Genomic DNA, 18,829 nt, shown 5'->3' on the forward strand with positions numbered 1-18,829 from the left:
CAGAGGGAGTGTAACCCCAATCATAACTGGTTGACTCAATCCCTCAATTAGGACCCTTGATAGCAAGGACCTCTGTTTTGTCTGGATTCAGTTTCAATTTGTTTTTCCTCATCCAGCCCATTACCTCCTCCAGGCATGCATTCAGAGGAGACACACTATCCTTAGCTGAAGCTATTTTTGAAGGTATGGAGAACTATAGTAGCTTCCCACGCTGATAGAGCTCTGGAATAGACAGCCTTTGAATGACTTCTAATTCTATTATTCTACTACTGTGTTTTGAAATTTCTGACGTAAACCTCATTTTTAGAAGACATTTTTATAAATAACCTGGCAAGAAAATTAATGTACTTCATTGTTAAATGGTGTAATCATGTCAAGCCTCATCTATACCGAAAAGCTTGTTAGCATACGAGGCAGTAGCTAAGCCTATTCATATAGTTACTACTGCTCTATATGGTGGGATAATGACAAATTAAAAAGTTTAAAAAGAAGCATGAGAAGAAGCAGCATGTATACTCTGGAAAATTATAGCATACTATGAAACTATCACTTTAAGACACTTTAAGACTTTAATATAAACTAGCAGAGATCATATTTCCTGGGATGTGAGTTTCCATCAAATTGAATTTTGCTTGGGGATATGTATGCTGAAAATACTAAAGAGCATATCCGCTTATAACACAATGAGGCCCTTTTTCATTACACATTAATAGCACTAAGAATCCACTTTAACTGCCATGGCTGCATCATATCCCAACCTGAGATTTATAGTTTGAAGAGGTACTAGAGCTAGGGCATCCTAAATACCGGCCCATAAACTTCAAATCCCATAGTTCCAGACAACAGAAGCATGGCAGTTAAACTGCTCTAAATGTGTAGTCTGAAAGGACACCTGGCGTACTTGACAGAAACCTCATTGAGACTAGCACTGGAGCAGGAATGCATTGAAAGTAAAGCAGAGTAAAAGTAAAATAAAACATGAGAGAGAAGATGTTGAGCTTTTTTCACAGGTATTGCTAAGGAAATGCTTGAGAGGAGCAGGGCCTGTTAGACTCCTACGTTCTGGGATCCTACACAAACCCTACCTGATAACACTACAAAGCAGCAGTTACTAGGAAGGGTAACTGGAACAATTCGCAAGGCAAGAGACCACAGTGTTCACAATTCTTGGTTTTTCATTTGAAGTTTTCATAAAGAGAAAATGATATAATGTTCCCTCACTTATTGTGGGGGTTATGTTCCAGGACGACCCGCAATAAGTGAAAATCTGTGAAGTAGGGGCACTCTATTTATTTTCATATTTACACATTATATTAGTAGTTAGGTGGCCTTTCTCCCCTTCGCAAGCCTTCTTCCTGTGCTTCTTCTTGGCGGCCTCCTCTCTGGTGCCTGCTAGTTTCCCTTTAGGGCATGTGCCTCCCTCTCATCAGCCTGGCTGGACGCTGACAAGAGGGAGGACACATGCACAAAAGGGAAATTGGCACCTTCTGTGCATGTGCCACCGCTCAGGAAAAAACCGCGAAGTAGTGAGGGAGCGAAAAGCGAACCACAAAGTAGGGAGGGAACACTGTATTAGTGTATACTATATGCCGAGTCTGTAATTATGGCATAAGGGTACTACTCTGCCATCCAGAAAGAAATCAGTAGTTGTAAATGTGGTAATGTGAAGCTTCAGTTATTTAAAGTACCAGTGTGCATTCAGTCTGGAAAAGAACACATCAAATTAATTTTGCTTCCTTAGCCAAAATTTATCCTAGGAAGTCTGAAAAGAGCCTATTTATTAAACAGGCTTGTAGCTCAACTTTAATGAAATGGTGTGAGGCCAAACCTTGAAGGAGGAATCTCCCCTGAGAAAGTTGTGGAGAAGGGAATCCCCAGACTATCACTAGAAGACCTGTAAGGCTGAGCCTCAGAAAGCACTAAGAAACTATTTCTGAAGGTTTTGAATTTGGAGAACATACTCTAGAGAAGCACACAACTATCTCGGGAATTGTCTCAAGTAGTGCATGCATAGAAATGTGTAGGCAGTAAGGCCCTGGAACCTGGCCAGGATCACACCCATCCAAAAGAACATGGAAACACACACAGACACACACTTCAAAAAGAGGAACCCCACAAACACATTTTTTAAAAATTCACACACTAAATTGATTGATGCTGAAGGAGAAGTCAAAACCGAAAGTAAGCTTCTTATGCTATTTTCTGCTTGATTTTCAGCAGAATGGGGTACTACAGCTCATTTTGAGGGCAAAATCTGCCTCCCCCTGCACACTTGCCACTACTGCCCACTGATACCCTAGCAGATTAAGTCTAAGTTTTCCATCCATGCCTAGCCTTAGGGTACTAGCCAATCACTTAGGCTTTGACTAGAACCATTTCCTCCAAGCAGACCAGGAGCCATGTTCCCTCACATAGCCAAATAAAGTTTTGGCTACATGGAGCTTAATCTAGAATTTTGCTTGGTGATTTTAAATCAATCTACTTCATTGTTCACACACTTCTGTAAAAGATTCTGTTAACATATCACATAGTTCCTCTGATCATTCTTAGAAAAAGTACCAGGATAATGGTATTGGACAAAATATCTAAGGCCCCTTCTACACTATCCACATTATCTGCTTTGAAGTAGATTATAAGAGTCTACACTGCCATATAATCAAGTTAAAAACAGATAATCTGGATTTTATATGGAATTGTAGATGGGGCCTAACACATTCCAGTGCTTAGTCTGTGTGACCATCAGGCATGATGCTAAATTTAGAATTGTTTGAAGTTATTGCTGGCATCATACTCAGATAATATCATGTGTGTTTATGTCTTCAGTTTTATTATATGGTGCTAATGCCAGCACACTCCCTGATAAGACAAGCCATGATGTCATATAAATGTTAATAAAACATATAGAAATCTTGCCAAATGAGGATTATAGTTCAAATGCATTCTTAACCCAGTTCACCTAAATATATATCAGCAGAAACTATTTACAGAACTAAAAAAACTGACACAGATTAACTCACTTATTTTGTGTTCTAAATGCTTAGCAACAGCAATCTTTCATTTTAACTTCAAAAAACAATATTTTCCTGAAGAAGCTGTATGTGGCATAATCACCTTGCACCCTCTTTTTTGCAGGGATAGGGCAGATAAAAAGGTAGAAACTTTTTTAAAGACATTGCATGCATGGCCATATAATACCAGCATTGTTTATTCAGACTGAAGTCATTTGCTTGCTTACATTGCAGGCACAGGCCAGCCATTTCTTCATGCAAGACTGTTCTACAATTTTTCAAACTAGTGATGTTAAGTATTTTCTTTCATTTCTTAAGCACAATTACTCTGGGAAGCATCACTGTTGTGCTATAGCAAAACCCTACCAGTAGCAGTCAACAATGGAAACTTAACAATCTCTCAAGAAAAGAAGCTAATTTTTATTCTGGTTCCTCAGTGAAAATCTAATGGCTCTTAACATTACTTTTGCAAATCTGAGCAACGTCATGCTTGCTCTTGGCACATGACATTCTCCTTGTCAGATGAGAAGCTTGACAATGTAAAAAAAAAACCCACAACAAACAAATGCTGAAGCAACCAAACAATATATTATGACAACATTCTGGTTAAAAATATATTAAATTGATCCAAGAACACTTGTTGCTATGCACATAAATTGAAATACAATGTCAACTGAAAACAACATTTTTTAAAACAGTCTGATTGCAGGAACACAACACAGTATGGGATCATTAGGCCTTAGATCAGGGGTAGGTAAACTATGGCTCTCTCTATTTCTTATGTTGATGTGGGAATTGAGAAGAGGAGAACACAGGAACCAAATTATAAGGGGGTGATGGACAGAAGGCGGCTTTCTATTTGCAAGATATTCAAACCTCAGGAGAGAAATGTAAGTAAGAGGAGTGGAAAGAGAATGACCAACTGGTCCCATCCACCACTAGGATGAAAAGTCTCCTTCCCTAAGGTTACTAATGATAGAAAAAGGTTTTCCCCAACTCTGATTTATGTCAGTTATTTATTTTTTGCAGGTGTTATTTTAAAAAGGCTTATTTAAATGACATTCCAGTCTAATGATTTTATTTCTCTTCGGGCCAGATAATCATAATTTATAACAATTTGTATCTTAATCGCAAATAGTTTCATTAGTTTTGTGACTGGCTGAAAGTACCAACAAACATATTGCCTTGTTTTACAATGCCTTTAAAAGAAATAATTTATCTTGAAGCAGTTTTATGACTCATTAAAATTTTTGCAATAATTTTTTTCTCTCAATGCTGAGATTCAGTTAGGATCAGGAGGCAATAGAGCAAAGTGCTTGCCTTTGCTAGAGACCAAAATGTATCTGCATTGTTACTGGAAAAAGGAGAAATAAATTCATGGCTTGATTACCCCCACTCCCAATCAGGCATACAGGTGCCATTCTATGAAGACAAAACATACTTGTTCTCCCCATTGCCTCCATTCCACACACATCCAGTGAATTCATCAAAATTACCATATACAGTGGAGTCTCACTTATCCAACATAAACGGGCCAGTAGAATGTTGGATAAGCGAATATGTTGGATAATAAGGAGGCATTAAGGAAAAGCCTATTAAACATCAAATTAGGTTATGATTTTACAAATTAAGCACCAAAACATCATGTTAGACAACAAATTTGGCAGAAAAAGTAGTTCAATAGGCAGTAATGCTATGTAGTAATTACTGTATTTATGAATTTAGCACCAAAATATCACGATATATTGAAAACATTGACTACAAAAATGCGTTGGATAATCCAGAATGTTGGATAAGCGAGTGTTGGATAAGTGAGACTCTACTGTACCACCTTATAGTAAAAAATCACCGAACTGTGTATAAGGTTCAGAAGAATGAAAGAAATTGTTTGTAGACTAGTATAGACAATTATATTAATTACATTTGTTATCTACCATGTTTATTTATAACTGTTTTAAGTTGCCCTTCAGCCAAAAATATGCTGAAATCAGCTTACAAAAATCAATAGTAAGATAATTCTGGTCTGTTTACTATATAATCAAGAGTCATAAACAACTTGGTGATTTTAACAGACGCAATATATTTCCTATCTAATATATTTTCAATTAAAGACATCTAAGAAAAGGACCATTACATATTGTCTACCAAATTCACAGAGAATAGTCACGTGGTTACAGTGCATTTCAGACATGGCTCAGCAGATTGCCTCAGGCAACATTTCAGGCACAGGCAAGTCAACACTGAATATCACAATAGTGAAGGAGTTTTGTTACACCAATAACTACTCATCAATAGATTTTCTCTGTGTCTCTGTCTTTCTCTCTCTGTCTCATAAAAGTAATGCAAGGGAAGGATATGAGTGGGCGTAAGAAGGGAATATTTAATCTTCTCACTCATATACTGTATCCTCTTCTATATTCTCCAATTATTAAAGTGATTACTGTCTGTGTCTCCCATAGTTAAGTTAAGAAGCAATCTAACAAATGGGGGGGGGGGTGGCAAAAGGAATTCAGACCCAGACCCATTAGTGGGGTAAACTAAAAGCCAGTGTATGTCATCATTTGAACGCTGGATGAGAGATGGGGAGATTGATCTGCATATATGTGTCCCTGCACACCTTCAAGTTACCTATTGACTTATGGTGACGGAATGAATTTCCCAGGTTTTTCCTAGGCAAGGAATCCTCACAAGTTATTTTGCTAGTTCCTTCCTTTTGAAAATATAACCTGCAGTACTTGGTATTCACTGGCAGTCTCCCACTGAAGTACATTCAAGTGTTGCTTATGCTGAGCTTCCAAGAAGAGATGGCAACTGGTACCTTCAGAATATTTAAGGCCTGTAGAATTCTACTTGGACATTTAGATGAGTGACACTTGGCCAGACATCTTTCAACTGGATCCATCTCACAGAGTCATTGTGAGTATATATTAGGTTGGAGAAAGGAAATATATATATCCTCTTGAGTTTGTCTGATGACCATTGGTCTATAAGCAGAATTTATTAAAAAATAGATTGATGGAAAAATATTTTACCCATCTAGATCCCTGTGAGCTCTGTCCTCAATCCATATCTTGGCAGAAGTACTGTCAAGTTTGGCAAGTGTCCTGCAGCCCTATCAATTTTTGCTTTTCAGCAGGGCTTTACTCAATGTGTGTACACTAAAACTAAATGGCATCTGTCACATAATAATAAAGCCACAAGGAAACAACAAACACCCCCCCCCCCCCCAAATGTAGCAGCTATTTGCTGTCTTGTCATCTTCAATTTCTGGCATCCCTATGAATGAGATACCTCACACCTGTCTCAATGTTAGTAACATTTAAGTCCTTTCCTCAGTTCCTTGACAAAATACCACCAACTCCTCCAAGCAGCCAAAAAACCAAGAAAGCCAAACTTTTAGTCACTTCTGGGTGTGGGTTTTTTTTTAAAGATATGTAGTGACTTCCAAATTCCAGAGTCAGCTGGTCTTTATAATATTATCATTTCTTATGAAAGAATTATAATGCAAGAAAATATTGCAAAGAATGTTCAATATATTTTCAATTTTAACCTTCCACCCATTTCTAAAATGCAAAGTAACACTTCAAGAGACAAATACAACCTGACCACATTTTATGACTTCCTGAACCCTCCCTTTACTTTGGCCTGATCTTCCTATCAGTATGTGCACCAGCATGGCCTACAATCAAAGATATTAAGACTTACAGTCTTTTGGAAGGGTATCAGTTTGCAGAGGCTGGGCTAGAATTGGGGGGATGAGAGCTTATACTAAAGCAGAATAATCTCACATCTGATGGTAATTATGTTTCCTGTCTATTAAGTCTTCCTAAATCATTAGTTTAATGACATCCCCTTGGCTTCCTGCTCTAAACAGGTTGATTTTTTTAAAAAGTAATTGAACTTTAAATAAATAACAGCTAGAAATGAAGGTTTTCTATTATTGTGCAATTCGGTCCATCCTTCCACAGGTGTAAGTTTGACTTTTGAAGATTTGATCATTCATTGATTTGATCATAATTCTAGATTTTCTAGTCATGCTGGAAAACCTGGAAATTCCTAAAGGCATTCTCTCAAGTTAAAAATATAACAATGTTTTAACCTGAGAGTACACTTCTCTAGAAATTTAATCAAATTTAATTAAATCCAACTGCAGAATGAATGCAGTTTGACACCACTTTAACTGCCATGGCTCAATGTTGTGGACTCATGGGAGGGGGCATCAGCACTCCTTGGCAGAGGAGGCTAAAGATCTTGTCAAACTACAACTCCCATGATGCCATAGTAGCTACAGTGGTGTCAGTGTGCATGAATTCTACAGTGCAAATGCACACAAGTCTCAACACAAAATTCATGAATGTTTCATATACACTTTACACAAATTGCTTGGAGGGTTTTTTATGCACACTATTTTTTAATATTTTTGTGCATGCAACTATATAGCTCAGGCATGGGCAAATGTCAGCCCTCCAAATGCTTAAGTGGCCGCGGGAGGGGGGGGGAGGGAGGAAGGGGCCTGAGACTGTTAGGAATTGTGGGAATTGAAGTCCAAAACGCCTGGAGTGCCGAAGTTTGCCCATGCCTCATATAGGTGCACAAACCTGGCTTCATGCACAAGTAGATATTGTATTCCAAAAACAGGAAATCAAATCCTAGGAAATCTGACCTCAATCATTTTAGATAAGAATTATTCAACCTGTACTGTCATGAAACAAACAGACTGTGCTGGAAGAGTTTATGTCACTTTGGAGCCAGAGGCATGGCTGCTGTGTTGACAGGACATACAGTCCTCCTTGTTCCATGCTCAAGGGGCTCCTGGGTTCTTCCCTCAGGCCCTTTCCAACTCTCCTGAAAAATCTGGCCCTCAAGAAACAAACGACCTCCCTTTCCGAAAAAGCACCACTTGGTGCCTTTCCACACCCCTCCAACCCTTGAAGCAGAAGCCACAGACAGCAGCATCTCTAGCGAAAGAGAAAGAGGCCAGCTTCTGCACCACGCCAAACTTTCCCTCCATCGCGCCTTGTGCAAAACCACTACGGGTGAGAGGAGGAAGGGGCAAGTGGGGAGGCAAGAGAGAGAGATGGGGGGAGTATGAGAGAAGAGAGAGAATGAGAGACATCAGAGAAGGGAGAAAGAGAAAAGAGAGAAAGGGATAGAAAGAGAGATAGAGGGGAAAAGCGAAAGGGGAGGAGGAGGGAGTATGAGATGTATGAGAGAAGAGGGAGAAAGAGAGACAGGGAGAATGAGAAAAGGGGAAGAGAAAATGAGAGCTACAAGAGGAGGGAGAAAGAGAAAGGAGAGATAGAAGGAAAAAGAGATATAGAGAAAGGGGGAGGAAGAGAGAGAGCATGGGATATATGAGAGAGGAGGGAGAGAGACAGAATGGGAGAAGGGGAAAAGAGAATAAGATATAAGAGAAGGGAGAAAGAGAGGGGAGAGAAAACTAAAAGGAGAACAAGAGATAGAGGGGGAAAGAGGGTGTGTATGAGAGAGAGAAAGGGGAGGAAGAAAGAGGAAGTATGAGAGAAGGGGGAAGAGAGAATGAGAGGTGTAAGAAAGGAGGGAGAAGGAGAGATAGAGGGGGAAAGTGTGATAGAGAGAAAGGGAGAGGGAGTATGAGATATATAAGATAGGAGGGAGCGAGAGGCAGAAAGAGAAGGGGGAAGAGAATGAGAGATAGAGAGGAGAAGGAGAGATAGAGGGGGAAAGTGTGTGATAGAGAGAAAGGGAGAGGGAGTATGAGATATATAAGAGAGGAGGGAGCGAGAGGGAGAAAGAGAAGGGGGAAGAGAATGAGAGATATAAGAGAGGAGGGAGAAAGGAGAGAGAAAGAAGGAGGGATTGAAGGGATAAGCAAGAAAAAGGGGAGGAAGAAAAGGGGAGGAAGATATAGGAGAGAGAAGGGAGGAAGAGAAACAGAAGGAGAGATGGGGAAAAGAGAGAAAGGGGAGGAAGAAAGAGTGAGGGGTATAAGATATATGAAAAAGGAGAGAGACAGAGGGAAGAGGGAGACAGACAGAGAAGAGGGAAGAGAGAGAATGGGATATAAGAGGAGGAAGAGAAGAGAAAGAGAACAAGAGATACAGGGGGAAAGTGAGTGTGTGTGAGAGAGAAAGGGAGTATGAGAGAAGGGGGAAGAGAAGGAATGAGAGATATAAGAAAGGAATGAGAGATAGAAGGGGAAAGAGAGTGATAGAGAGAATGGGAGTGGAAGAAAGAGGGGGGAGTATGAGAGACGGGGCAGAGAGAAAGAGATATAAGAGAAGAGGGAGAAAGGAAAGAGAAGTAGAGATAGAGGGAGAAAAGGAGATAGTGTGAGAGAGAAAGGGGAGGAAGAGAGGGAATACGAGAGATGGGGAAGAGAGAGAATGAGAGATAAAAGAGAGGAGAACAAGTGAGGGGAGAGAGAGAATGAGACATAGAGAGGGGGGAGAAAGAGAGGTGAGGGGAAAGAAGAAAAAGGGAAACGGGGAGGAAGAAAGATATAGAGAGAGGAGGGAGAAAGAGACAGAGGGGGGGAGAAAGAGATTGAGAGGGGAAAAGAGAAAGAAATAAAGAGGGATAGAAAAGGAGAAAGAGTGGGAAAGAGAGGAGAGAGTGGGAGAAAGAGAGGGAGTGGGGAGAGACTAAAAAAGAGGAGAGAGGAAGAATGAAAAAGGGAAGGGGAAAGCGAGAGGGGAGAAAGGAAGCGAGGGCCCCTCCCCTCCTGACCTTCAGGCTGCCCAGAGCCACGCGCGGCCTAGAGGCTGCCTCAAGTTTCCCAGCCTGGGCAGGGCGAGGGCCAGGGCCTGTGCTATAACGAGAATAACAAGAGCAGAAAGGCCTGGCAGGCGCGACGAGCCTGGCTGCGAGGGAGCCACAACGAGCCGGGCTCCTCCGAGGGAAGGAGGAAGGGCGCACTAGGCCCGAGGCGGGAGGCCGCCCTACTCACCACCGCTGGGGAAGCGCTCCATGTTGCTGCGGAGGGCCGCGAAAGCCCACACAGGGAGGAAGAGGCTCACGAAAACACACGCAGGGACCGGGAAGGGGGGAGGGGAGCACGCCGGCTCCTCCTCACTCGCCTCTCGCCTCCTCCTCCTGCATCTGATGCATGTCTCCGTCCGCAGCCAGCCTTGTCTCTACTTCCAGCCTGAGGGGAAAGGAAAGGCCGCTCTTCAGGGCCGGGCTGCTTCTTTCAGGGGCATCTCTCCCTCTGGAGGCCCAGCGTTTTTGCTTCGGGTGCTGTCTCCACTGTGGGCGTATCTACACTGCAGAACGGATGCAGCTAGACACCGCTTTAACTGACGTGACTCAGTGCTGTTGAATCCTGGGAGTTGTCGTTTTATTTGGTCTGTCGATAGTGCTGGTGCCTTCCATGATTGCATAGCATGGAGCCATAATGGCAGCTTCTTTTTTTTCGTGTCAGAAGGGACTTAATAAACGACAAACTTGGTGCCTCGTCACACTAGAGCAGGGGTCCCCAAACTAAGGCCCGGGGGCCGGATGCGGCCCATCGAAGCCATTTATCCGGCCCCCACACAGAAGGGTAGAAGGAAGTTGAGCTAAATGACCCAAGGGGTCTCTTCTTCTTTTCCAGCCCTCCAACCCTCCTCCTCCTCCTCCTCCTCCTCCTGCTTCTTCTTGACATTGAGGCTGGGTGGCCATCTCTCAGGGGTGCTTTGCTTGTGCTTTTGGTGCACAAAGGCAGAACGGGGTTGGACTAAATGGCCCAAGGGGTCTCTTCCAACACTCTTTTTTATTATTGTTGTTGTTGTTGCTCGGTGGCCAACTATAGTCCGGCCCTCCAACAGTCCGAAGGATCGTGAACTGGCCCCCTGTTTAAAAAGTTTGGGGACCCCTGCACTAGAGCATGAATCCACTTTAATTCCCGTTTCTTGATTCCTGCAGAATTGTGGGGTTTGCAGTTTTATGAGGCCCAGGACCTGCCTGTCTGAGCTGTTTAAAGCCCTCTCCCTAAAGTCGATCCGAGCTCTAGTGTGATGAGGTCCCAAGTCACTTCTGGTGTGAGAGAACTGGCCGTCTGCAAGGACGTTGCCCACAGAACGCCTGGATGTTTTACCATCCTGTGGGAGGCTTCTTTCATGTCCCTGCATGAGAAGCTGGAGCTGACAGGCGGGAGCTCACCCCACTCCCTGGATTCAAACCGCCATCCTGCGGGAGGCTTCTCCCATGTCCCTGCATGGGAAGCTGGAGCTGACAGGCAGGAGCTCGCCCTGCTCCCCGGATTCAAACCACAAATTGTTTGCTGAGAGAGGTGATCTTTATAGGGAAACTAGGTTCAAAGGCTCTAGCCCACATTCCTGCATTAAACTGTTTTCGGGTAGCATGTCTGTTTTCAGATGTTAAGTATGTATGTGCATTTTAAAGAATGTTTTTAGGTGAATGTGTGTTTTAGCAATGTTGTAAACTACCTCCAGCTGTGAGGAGAGGCAGATTAGAAATAAAAATTATTAGGAGTAGTAATTTTTGCATTCAGGTCCTTGGCAAATCTGCTTGTCTTTCAGGCCCCATCTACACTGTCTATTTCATGCAGTTCGAAGCTATCATCAAACTGTGGCAGCCAGACAACAAACTCCTTCAAAAGCCCTTAATGTGCATCAGTGCTCTGTGGTTTGCAATACCAGTGGTATTTCATTTGCCTCCAATCTGGTTTCCTATGTAATCATCTGCACAGCAAAACTATGGTCAATATCGATTCCAAACTAGATTACATGCTCAGGACAGATGTATCCTTAGTCTCACCTGTTCTGTTCAATAAGTGTTTTGTGACTGCCCACACCAACCACGGCAGCCATTTTTTAAAAAAAACTGACACATTCATAGCATTTTGGGTACTGTTCCATTATCTAGGCAGAGGCCAAAAGAGGATAGTCCACTTTACGCGGGGAGGGAGTTTGAAGGAGTAAAACTATATCCCCCTGTTTTGCAGTTATCCCCCCCCCCCCCCACACATACACACACACTCATGTCACTGTCATGGAAAAAACCCTCATTTATGAAATGGGAAGTTAGGAGAGGGAATAACCAGTGAAAACAGGAGAAATGGTTTCTGTCCTTCAACCCCACCCCCATAAAATTGACTATTCTTCTGTCTAGGCCGTCTTTTGGAGTCCATCCGAATAATGGAACACTACTGCATTTTGAACTGATGCCCATGACATTTTCTTAAAACACAAAAGGTATCCACAAAACCCCAGGAATGAGTAACTCTTAGGGCGTGTCTAAACAGGCGCTGAAATCCAGGTGCATGACATTCTTGATCATTTGCTTAGAATAAGATTCTTTGGGCTTTATTCCAGTTTTAAGAAAACACCTTGCCTTTTACCCCACAGTTTTCTAGGGAAAAAAATCTGGGTTATTTTTTTTGGCATGTGGCCAAATTTTAAAATTATTATTTATATCCTATTTTCTCTCTTTAAAGATAACCAAAACAGCTATTTGTGTAGAAAAGATATATTTTTTAAAAAACTAAAAAAAAATTTTGAGTGTCTCCCAATCTGCTCTCCAAGTGAATTTGCGTTCAGGCAGTCTTCAAGTTACAAACAAGTTAGATTCTGTAGGTTTGTTCGTAAGTTGAATTTGCAAGTAAGTCGGAATAGGTACAAAATTTGGCTTGTTGTGGAAACAAGAAGTAGTTATCGAGCTTCAGTGGAGACACCTTTTCCCCATGATAACTCTTTCAAGAGTGAATTTCCCATCCTAAGGGAAGATAGCTTGTATTCAAGTCATTGTGTACTTTCAAGTCATTTCCAACTTATAGTGACTCTGAGACAGGCATGGGCAAACTCTGGCCGTCCAGGTGTTTTGGACTTCAACTCCCACTATTCCTGACAGCCTACCAGCTGTTAGGAAAGGTGGGAATTGAAGTCCAAAACACCTGGACAGCCAGAGTTTGCTCATGCCTGCTCTAAGGTGAATCTGTCACAGGGTTTTCTTGACAAAATTTGTTCAGAGGGGATTTGCTTTTGCCTTCCTCTAAGGCTGAGAGTGTGTGATTTACCCTTGGATACATAGTAAGTTTCCAGAATCAAAGTCCAATATGTTTACCACTTACCTATCTATTCAAGGCAGACTATCACCAACTATGAGAACCTATGCAGCCCTTTCTTTGTGATCCAGTATCTGACATGCATGAGCATGATTTTATATGAATATATATTACTGCGTTTTTGTTGCTTAGTTGCATTCATAAGCAAGAAATATGCTGCAATGAAAGTCTGTATTTAGCAAATAAAACCATTAATTTTCCCGTCGCCATCCTTTGAGGTATCCCTATTCTATTTTTGAAGCCTACTGCTAAACTGCACAAAATTATTTGCATCTCATTTGTATTCCGAAAACAAATAGAGTATGCAAATCTACAAAAACTGATCCTGAATTATTAAAGAGGCCAACTCTTTAGCAATAAAACACTTTTGTTTGTTGAATATTCTCTGATTTCTAAGTGAAAGAAGAAACACTAACTTTGTGACATTTCAGGTATTTTATCCCATGATATTTCAGTTCTCTTGTTTCTCGAAATGAAAACATCATGCTATTGTTAGTAAATTATATTCAATTTAGATGTTAAAAAAATAGATTTAGAAAAGGAATGTTGAACTTTAGAAGTCTGAATGAAGTACAAAGCTACCCTTCTTTTTAATGATGCAAAGCAACCCTATAAAATATGGTGCCCCTAGACTTTGGAACTTGCTCCGTAGAGATGCAAGAATTGCCTTTATTTGCTGTCCTTCTGTCAGCAAGAAAATATGCTATTTCAATTAAATTAATAGCTGCATTGTTTTAAACTGTATTGCTTTAATTGGGGGGTAATACAGTAGAGTCTCATTTATCCAAGCTAAACGGGCCGGCAGAAGCTTGGATAAGCGAATAACTTGGATAATAAGGAGGGATTAAGGAAAAGCCTATTGAACATCAAATTAGGTTATGATTTTACAAACTAAGCACCAAAACATCATGTTATACAACAAATTTCACTGAAAAAGTAGTTCAATGCGCAGTAATGTTATGTTGTAATTACTGTATTTATGAATTTAGCACCAAAATATCACGATATATTGAAAACATTGACTACAAAAATGGCTTGGATAATCCAGAGGCTTGGATAAGTGAGACTCTACTGTAGTATAATTTTGTTTTAATGCTGATTTCTTGCATGTTTTCAGTTAGAATTGTAATAACTTTCATTTATAAAGCTACCTTGAGAAAGGTGGAATATCGATGCGGATGATGAGGATTAGTATTTATAACATTCCTAAAAAAAAGTGTTCCAGTGCTGAACAAGTCAAGACAGTGAAGCAGTTGTACTCAACGACATTGGATAGATGGTAAGTATTCTGCCCTTTATATGTATCGACATGTGTAAAACACTGCTCTGCATGCTGGATTTTCTTCCACTGGCATGCAATTTCTGGTCACAGTTTGGGTCCATAAACCTAATCGGTATACAGGCAGTCCGCAAGTTACGAATAAGATAGATTGTGTAGGTTTGTTCTTAAGCTGAATTTGTATGTAAGTCAGAACAGGTACATTTTTAAGTGTGACTCCAACCTCTATATGTTTTAGTTTTGGATAGCATAGGGAAGTGTTAACACCCTTGTGGTGTTTCCTTTGCTGTCTGGGCCCCTGTTCAGATGATTTCACCTCACTTTCTGTCCCTGTGCTAATTGGATTGTGAAGAAAAAAATTGGCTTGTAGAAACAAGGATTGGTGAGAGCTTCAGTAGAGACACCTTTTCCCAATGATAACTCTTTCAAGCATGAATTTCCCTTCTGAGTTGTAGATTTCTCTCACTTCCTGTTGTCTCATCCCATTCTTAATTATGAGTCATTTGTACGTCGAATGTTTGTAGTTTGGGGACTGCCTGTACCATTAAAATTGTGCAGCATTTTTGGCTAATAGTCCACAATAGTCCATCTACACATTTATTTTAAGCTTGAAAATGGACAATGCATTTAGCTGACACTTGATAGAACCAGTGGTATTTCATCTAATCTACCCTGATAACCATTTAGCATCTCTATCATTGTTTCAAAATAAAGTTGAATTTCTTGACCATTTTAACCCATCAGGTTTCACAGGGCTCAGTAATGTCCCCCTTTTGTAACCACTGGTGGAAGTCATCTGGATTTTGAAATTTGGGTATGCTTATGATGCCGAGTTGTATTACTCTTTTGCAACTGATACCAAGTGTGCTGTTGAAATCCTGCCATTGTCTAGAGATAGTGAAGGATTTGATGTAGGTAAATAAATTGAGGTTTAACCTGGCAAGATTGAAGTTCTGTTGGTTTGGTAGAAAGTCTATCTTGAGAATGACATTAGCACCCATCCTGCATGGCGTTGGCTCTCTCTGAAAAATCATGCAGTTTTTATTAAGTTGTGTCATATGATTGTTAACTGTCTTGAGCCCTTATGGGAAGAAAGATGGGATAAAAATAAAGTTAATAATAGTAATGCCTTTTTCCTTGGTTGCTCCTGGACCCACTATTGCTCCTCCAAGGCCAGGTGACTGTTGTGGCCAGACTGCCTTTGCTCACTTTGAGTTGGTGCAACAGCTCTGCCTTTTTCTAGGGATGGCAGATCTGGTCACATCAGTTTGCAGCTTAACTACCTCCCAGTTATACTACTGCAATACACTCAATGTGTGGCCATTCCTGGAAAGGGTTTGGAACAGAGGTCCCCAAACTAAGGCATGCAGGCCGGATCCACCCACCCCCATGGCAGTTTTCCCAGACTCTACTCCTTTTGCTTGCCGTCACTGGGACCCTTGCCATATGGAGAAAAAAAAGGAAGAAAACAGTCACAAAGAGAGCCATGGGCACGTTGTGAGGTAGGCCCCTCTCAGAGTCCCCTACTCTCCCTCGCTTACTACCTGCCTACACAACAGCAGCAGACATGTCCTTCTTAAAGAAGTAATAGCCAGTTTGTATCCCTAGGAAACAATTATGTCAAGGAAAAGACACACATACAACACTTGTTACAAGTGACAAATATGGAACCAGACATTGACTATATCAGCCAAATGCAGGCCCACGCTTCCCACTGAAGTACCGGCAAGTTTATGTTGCTTAAAATTGTTCATTTTAAATATTGTACTGTTCTTTTGTTTTTTACACTACACATAAGGTATGTGCGGTGTGCATAGTTGCTTTTCAAACTACAGTCCAGCCGCCCAACAGTCTGAGGGACCGTGAACTGGCCTTCTACTCAACAAGTTTGAGGACTCCTGGTCTAGAAGCTACAATTAGTACAAAATGTGATGGTCAGACCATTGTTAGATATGTGCTCTTACAGACCATATATCATTAGTCTTAAGAGAATAACATTAGCTTCCAATCAATTCCTACCCAAGTTCTGGTTCTGATACAAAAAGCTATCAATGGCCTGGGGTCAAAAAACACCATATCCTCCGAAAGGAACCTACCTGAAATCTGAGATTTTGGTTGGGGCTCTATTGATAGCAGGACTTTCTCTGCAGCAGCACCTTGAATTCGCAGCTCCTACTCAAGGGAAGTCATGCTGGGTGCTTGCTTCCCTTTTGAGTATCGAGAAGGCAGCTGAAACTTATTACTCTGTATTTCCTTCCAATCATAAATGACTGTTAGGCTGCTTTAACAGTCTGTGGTTTAAAAGCTATTTTAGGAAGTTGTTTTATTTGGAATGTTTTTATATATGTCTTTAAACTTTTAAATATTTTCCCCACATCTGTCACATGTTGCCTCAGGAGCTCTGGAAGTCTGAGAGATGACAGGTATTTCACACAATTAATTTAAAATACATGATATCTAGGATCTTCCAAACTGGCAGCCTCCAGATGTGTTGGATCTGCTGCACTCTCATTATCCCCAGCTTTACACTGAAAACAGATTGTCTATTCCAAACCACTTGGGCTAGTGAAAAGAAAGGAGATGTCACTGGAGTTTTGTTTTTTAGTTAATAATACTAATCCTAACTTCCCTTATCCACAATTAAGAAATTGGTTGGTGAGGTCACACTGCAGCTGTATTTCTCTCCAGTCAAAATTAAGTCATATCATTAGCACAACTACTTTTCTATTTTTCTTTTAAAAATAAGCTGCTGCAGCAGCAACAACAACCACAATAACTGGGTTGATGTGAATTTTCAAGGTGTATGGCAGTGGCTCTCAATCTGTGGGTCCCCAGAAGTTTTGGCCTTCAACTCCCAGAAATCCTAACAGCTGGTAAACTGGCTGGGATTTCTGGGAGTTGTAGGCCAAAACACCTGGGGACCTACAGGTTGAGGACCACTGCTGTATGGCCACGTTCTGGAACAGAAAACTCACATCAACCCAGTGATTCTGGCAGTGAAAGCCTTCAACAACAGAACTACAATAACAATTTTATTTATACTCTTACCTTTCATAGAATCATAGAATAGTAGAGTTGGAAGAGACCTCATGGGCCATCTAGTCCAACCCCCCGCTAAGAAGCAGGAAATCTCATTCAAAGCACCCCTGACATATGGCCATCCAGCCTCTGCTTAAAAGCCTCCAAAGAAGGAGCCTCCACCACAGTCTGGGGCAGAGAGTTCCACTGCCGAACAGCCCTCACAGTGAGGAAGTTCTTCCTGATGTTCAGGTGGAATCTCCTTTCCTGTAGTTTGAAGCCATTGTTCCGTGTCCTAGTCTGCAGGGCAGCAGAAAACAAGCTTGCTCCCTCCTCCCTTTGACTTCCCCTCACATATTGGCTATCATGTCTCCTCTCAGCCTTCTCTTTTGCAGGCTAAACATGTCCAGCTCTTTAAGCCGCTTTCCCACCCAAACAGAAGTGCAAGTCATCTGAGGAAAAAGGACAAACACAGAGAAGAGAGCAGACAGATGAAGAGAAAGATTGGTGCACTTTGTAAATAATTACACACGTATCTTATTAAAGTAGCTTATCAGTTAAAGATAGGCCTTGTGTTTGAGAGTTGAGGATTAATAGTCTACTCATCACTTCCACAAGAGACAAGAGTGGCTTTGGAAAGATCATGAAAGGCTTTGAAAGATGTTTCAACATCAAAAGAAAAAATATTACCATAATGTATAATTATGTATGTGCCGTTGTGAACTTGCAGGATGTTCATATAATTAGCTTCAGAGTTTCCGATCTGCTTTCTAGTTCCATCTTGTTGGAAATAGAGCTGCAAGATCCTGGGGAATAGATCTTCTCATCATAGATGTATAATACTCTCCTGACAAGACAGGTGGCTCTTATAATCTTCCTTATAGAAGAGAATAACAGCCCTAAGAGGAGGAAGTCATGTCTTGATCCACACTGGCCATTACAGAAATCACGGGCAAGAGAATATTTTTCCTTTCTGTTGTTTGTGTTCTATTGCAATTTTATGGTAGTATTATATCTTTGGCTTTGGGGACATATTGGAGAAAAGTATAGTTAATGGTAAGTTGTTTGTTAGCAGCATGCCATCTTTTAGCCAAGTTTTAAGGATGCTATTGAGTCTTTAAAATAACGGTTCCTTCCTTTTTATTAAGACATTGTCTATTTCACTACACTACTCTTATTTATCAACTCTAGAAATGTGAACTATCAGTAAAAAAAAAAGAAGTATGGAGTTTAGAACCCATTCTATACATCTGCTGCAGTTTTTAATTAGTTTTCAATACTTTCAAGTCACCAGTCATGGATACAGATACATTCTATGAATGGTAGTGGTAAAAAAGAGGCAGTCACAACCATCTGTGTGATAAGAGCAGTTAAAAAGTAAATACTACCAAGGGCAAAAGAAAAAGAAAAAACAAATTGGGTTCACTAAGACAACAGTGAATGCAATAGATAAGTCATTTCACAGTGTTCTTGTTTGCC

General features: G+C 41.0%; 1 protein-coding gene across 3 annotated transcripts in view; it reads right to left on the reverse strand.

Annotated features, from left to right (window-relative positions):
- LOC100565555 (leucyl and cystinyl aminopeptidase) overlaps positions 1-16,534 on the reverse strand; it is a 74,718-nt gene extending 58,184 nt beyond the window's left edge. The window contains exon 1 of one of the 3 annotated variants that reach the window (XM_008103070.3): positions 16,429-16,534. Coding sequence is in view for 2 of the 3 variants with exons in the window: in XM_003216387.4 (XP_003216435.2) it covers positions 9,937-9,958 (22 nt within the window). In the remaining variant the exon portion in view is untranslated. Of the gene's footprint in view, positions 1-9,936; positions 10,318-16,428 lie in introns of those variants that run through there. The other 2 variants (XM_003216387.4, XM_008103071.3) reach the window with 2 other exon arrangements.
- Between the last annotated feature and the right edge of the window lie 2,295 nt (positions 16,535-18,829).

This window comes from Anolis carolinensis, chromosome 2 (genome assembly GCF_035594765.1).
Source record: "Anolis carolinensis isolate JA03-04 chromosome 2, rAnoCar3.1.pri, whole genome shotgun sequence".
NCBI lineage: Eukaryota > Metazoa > Chordata > Lepidosauria > Squamata > Dactyloidae > Anolis > Anolis carolinensis.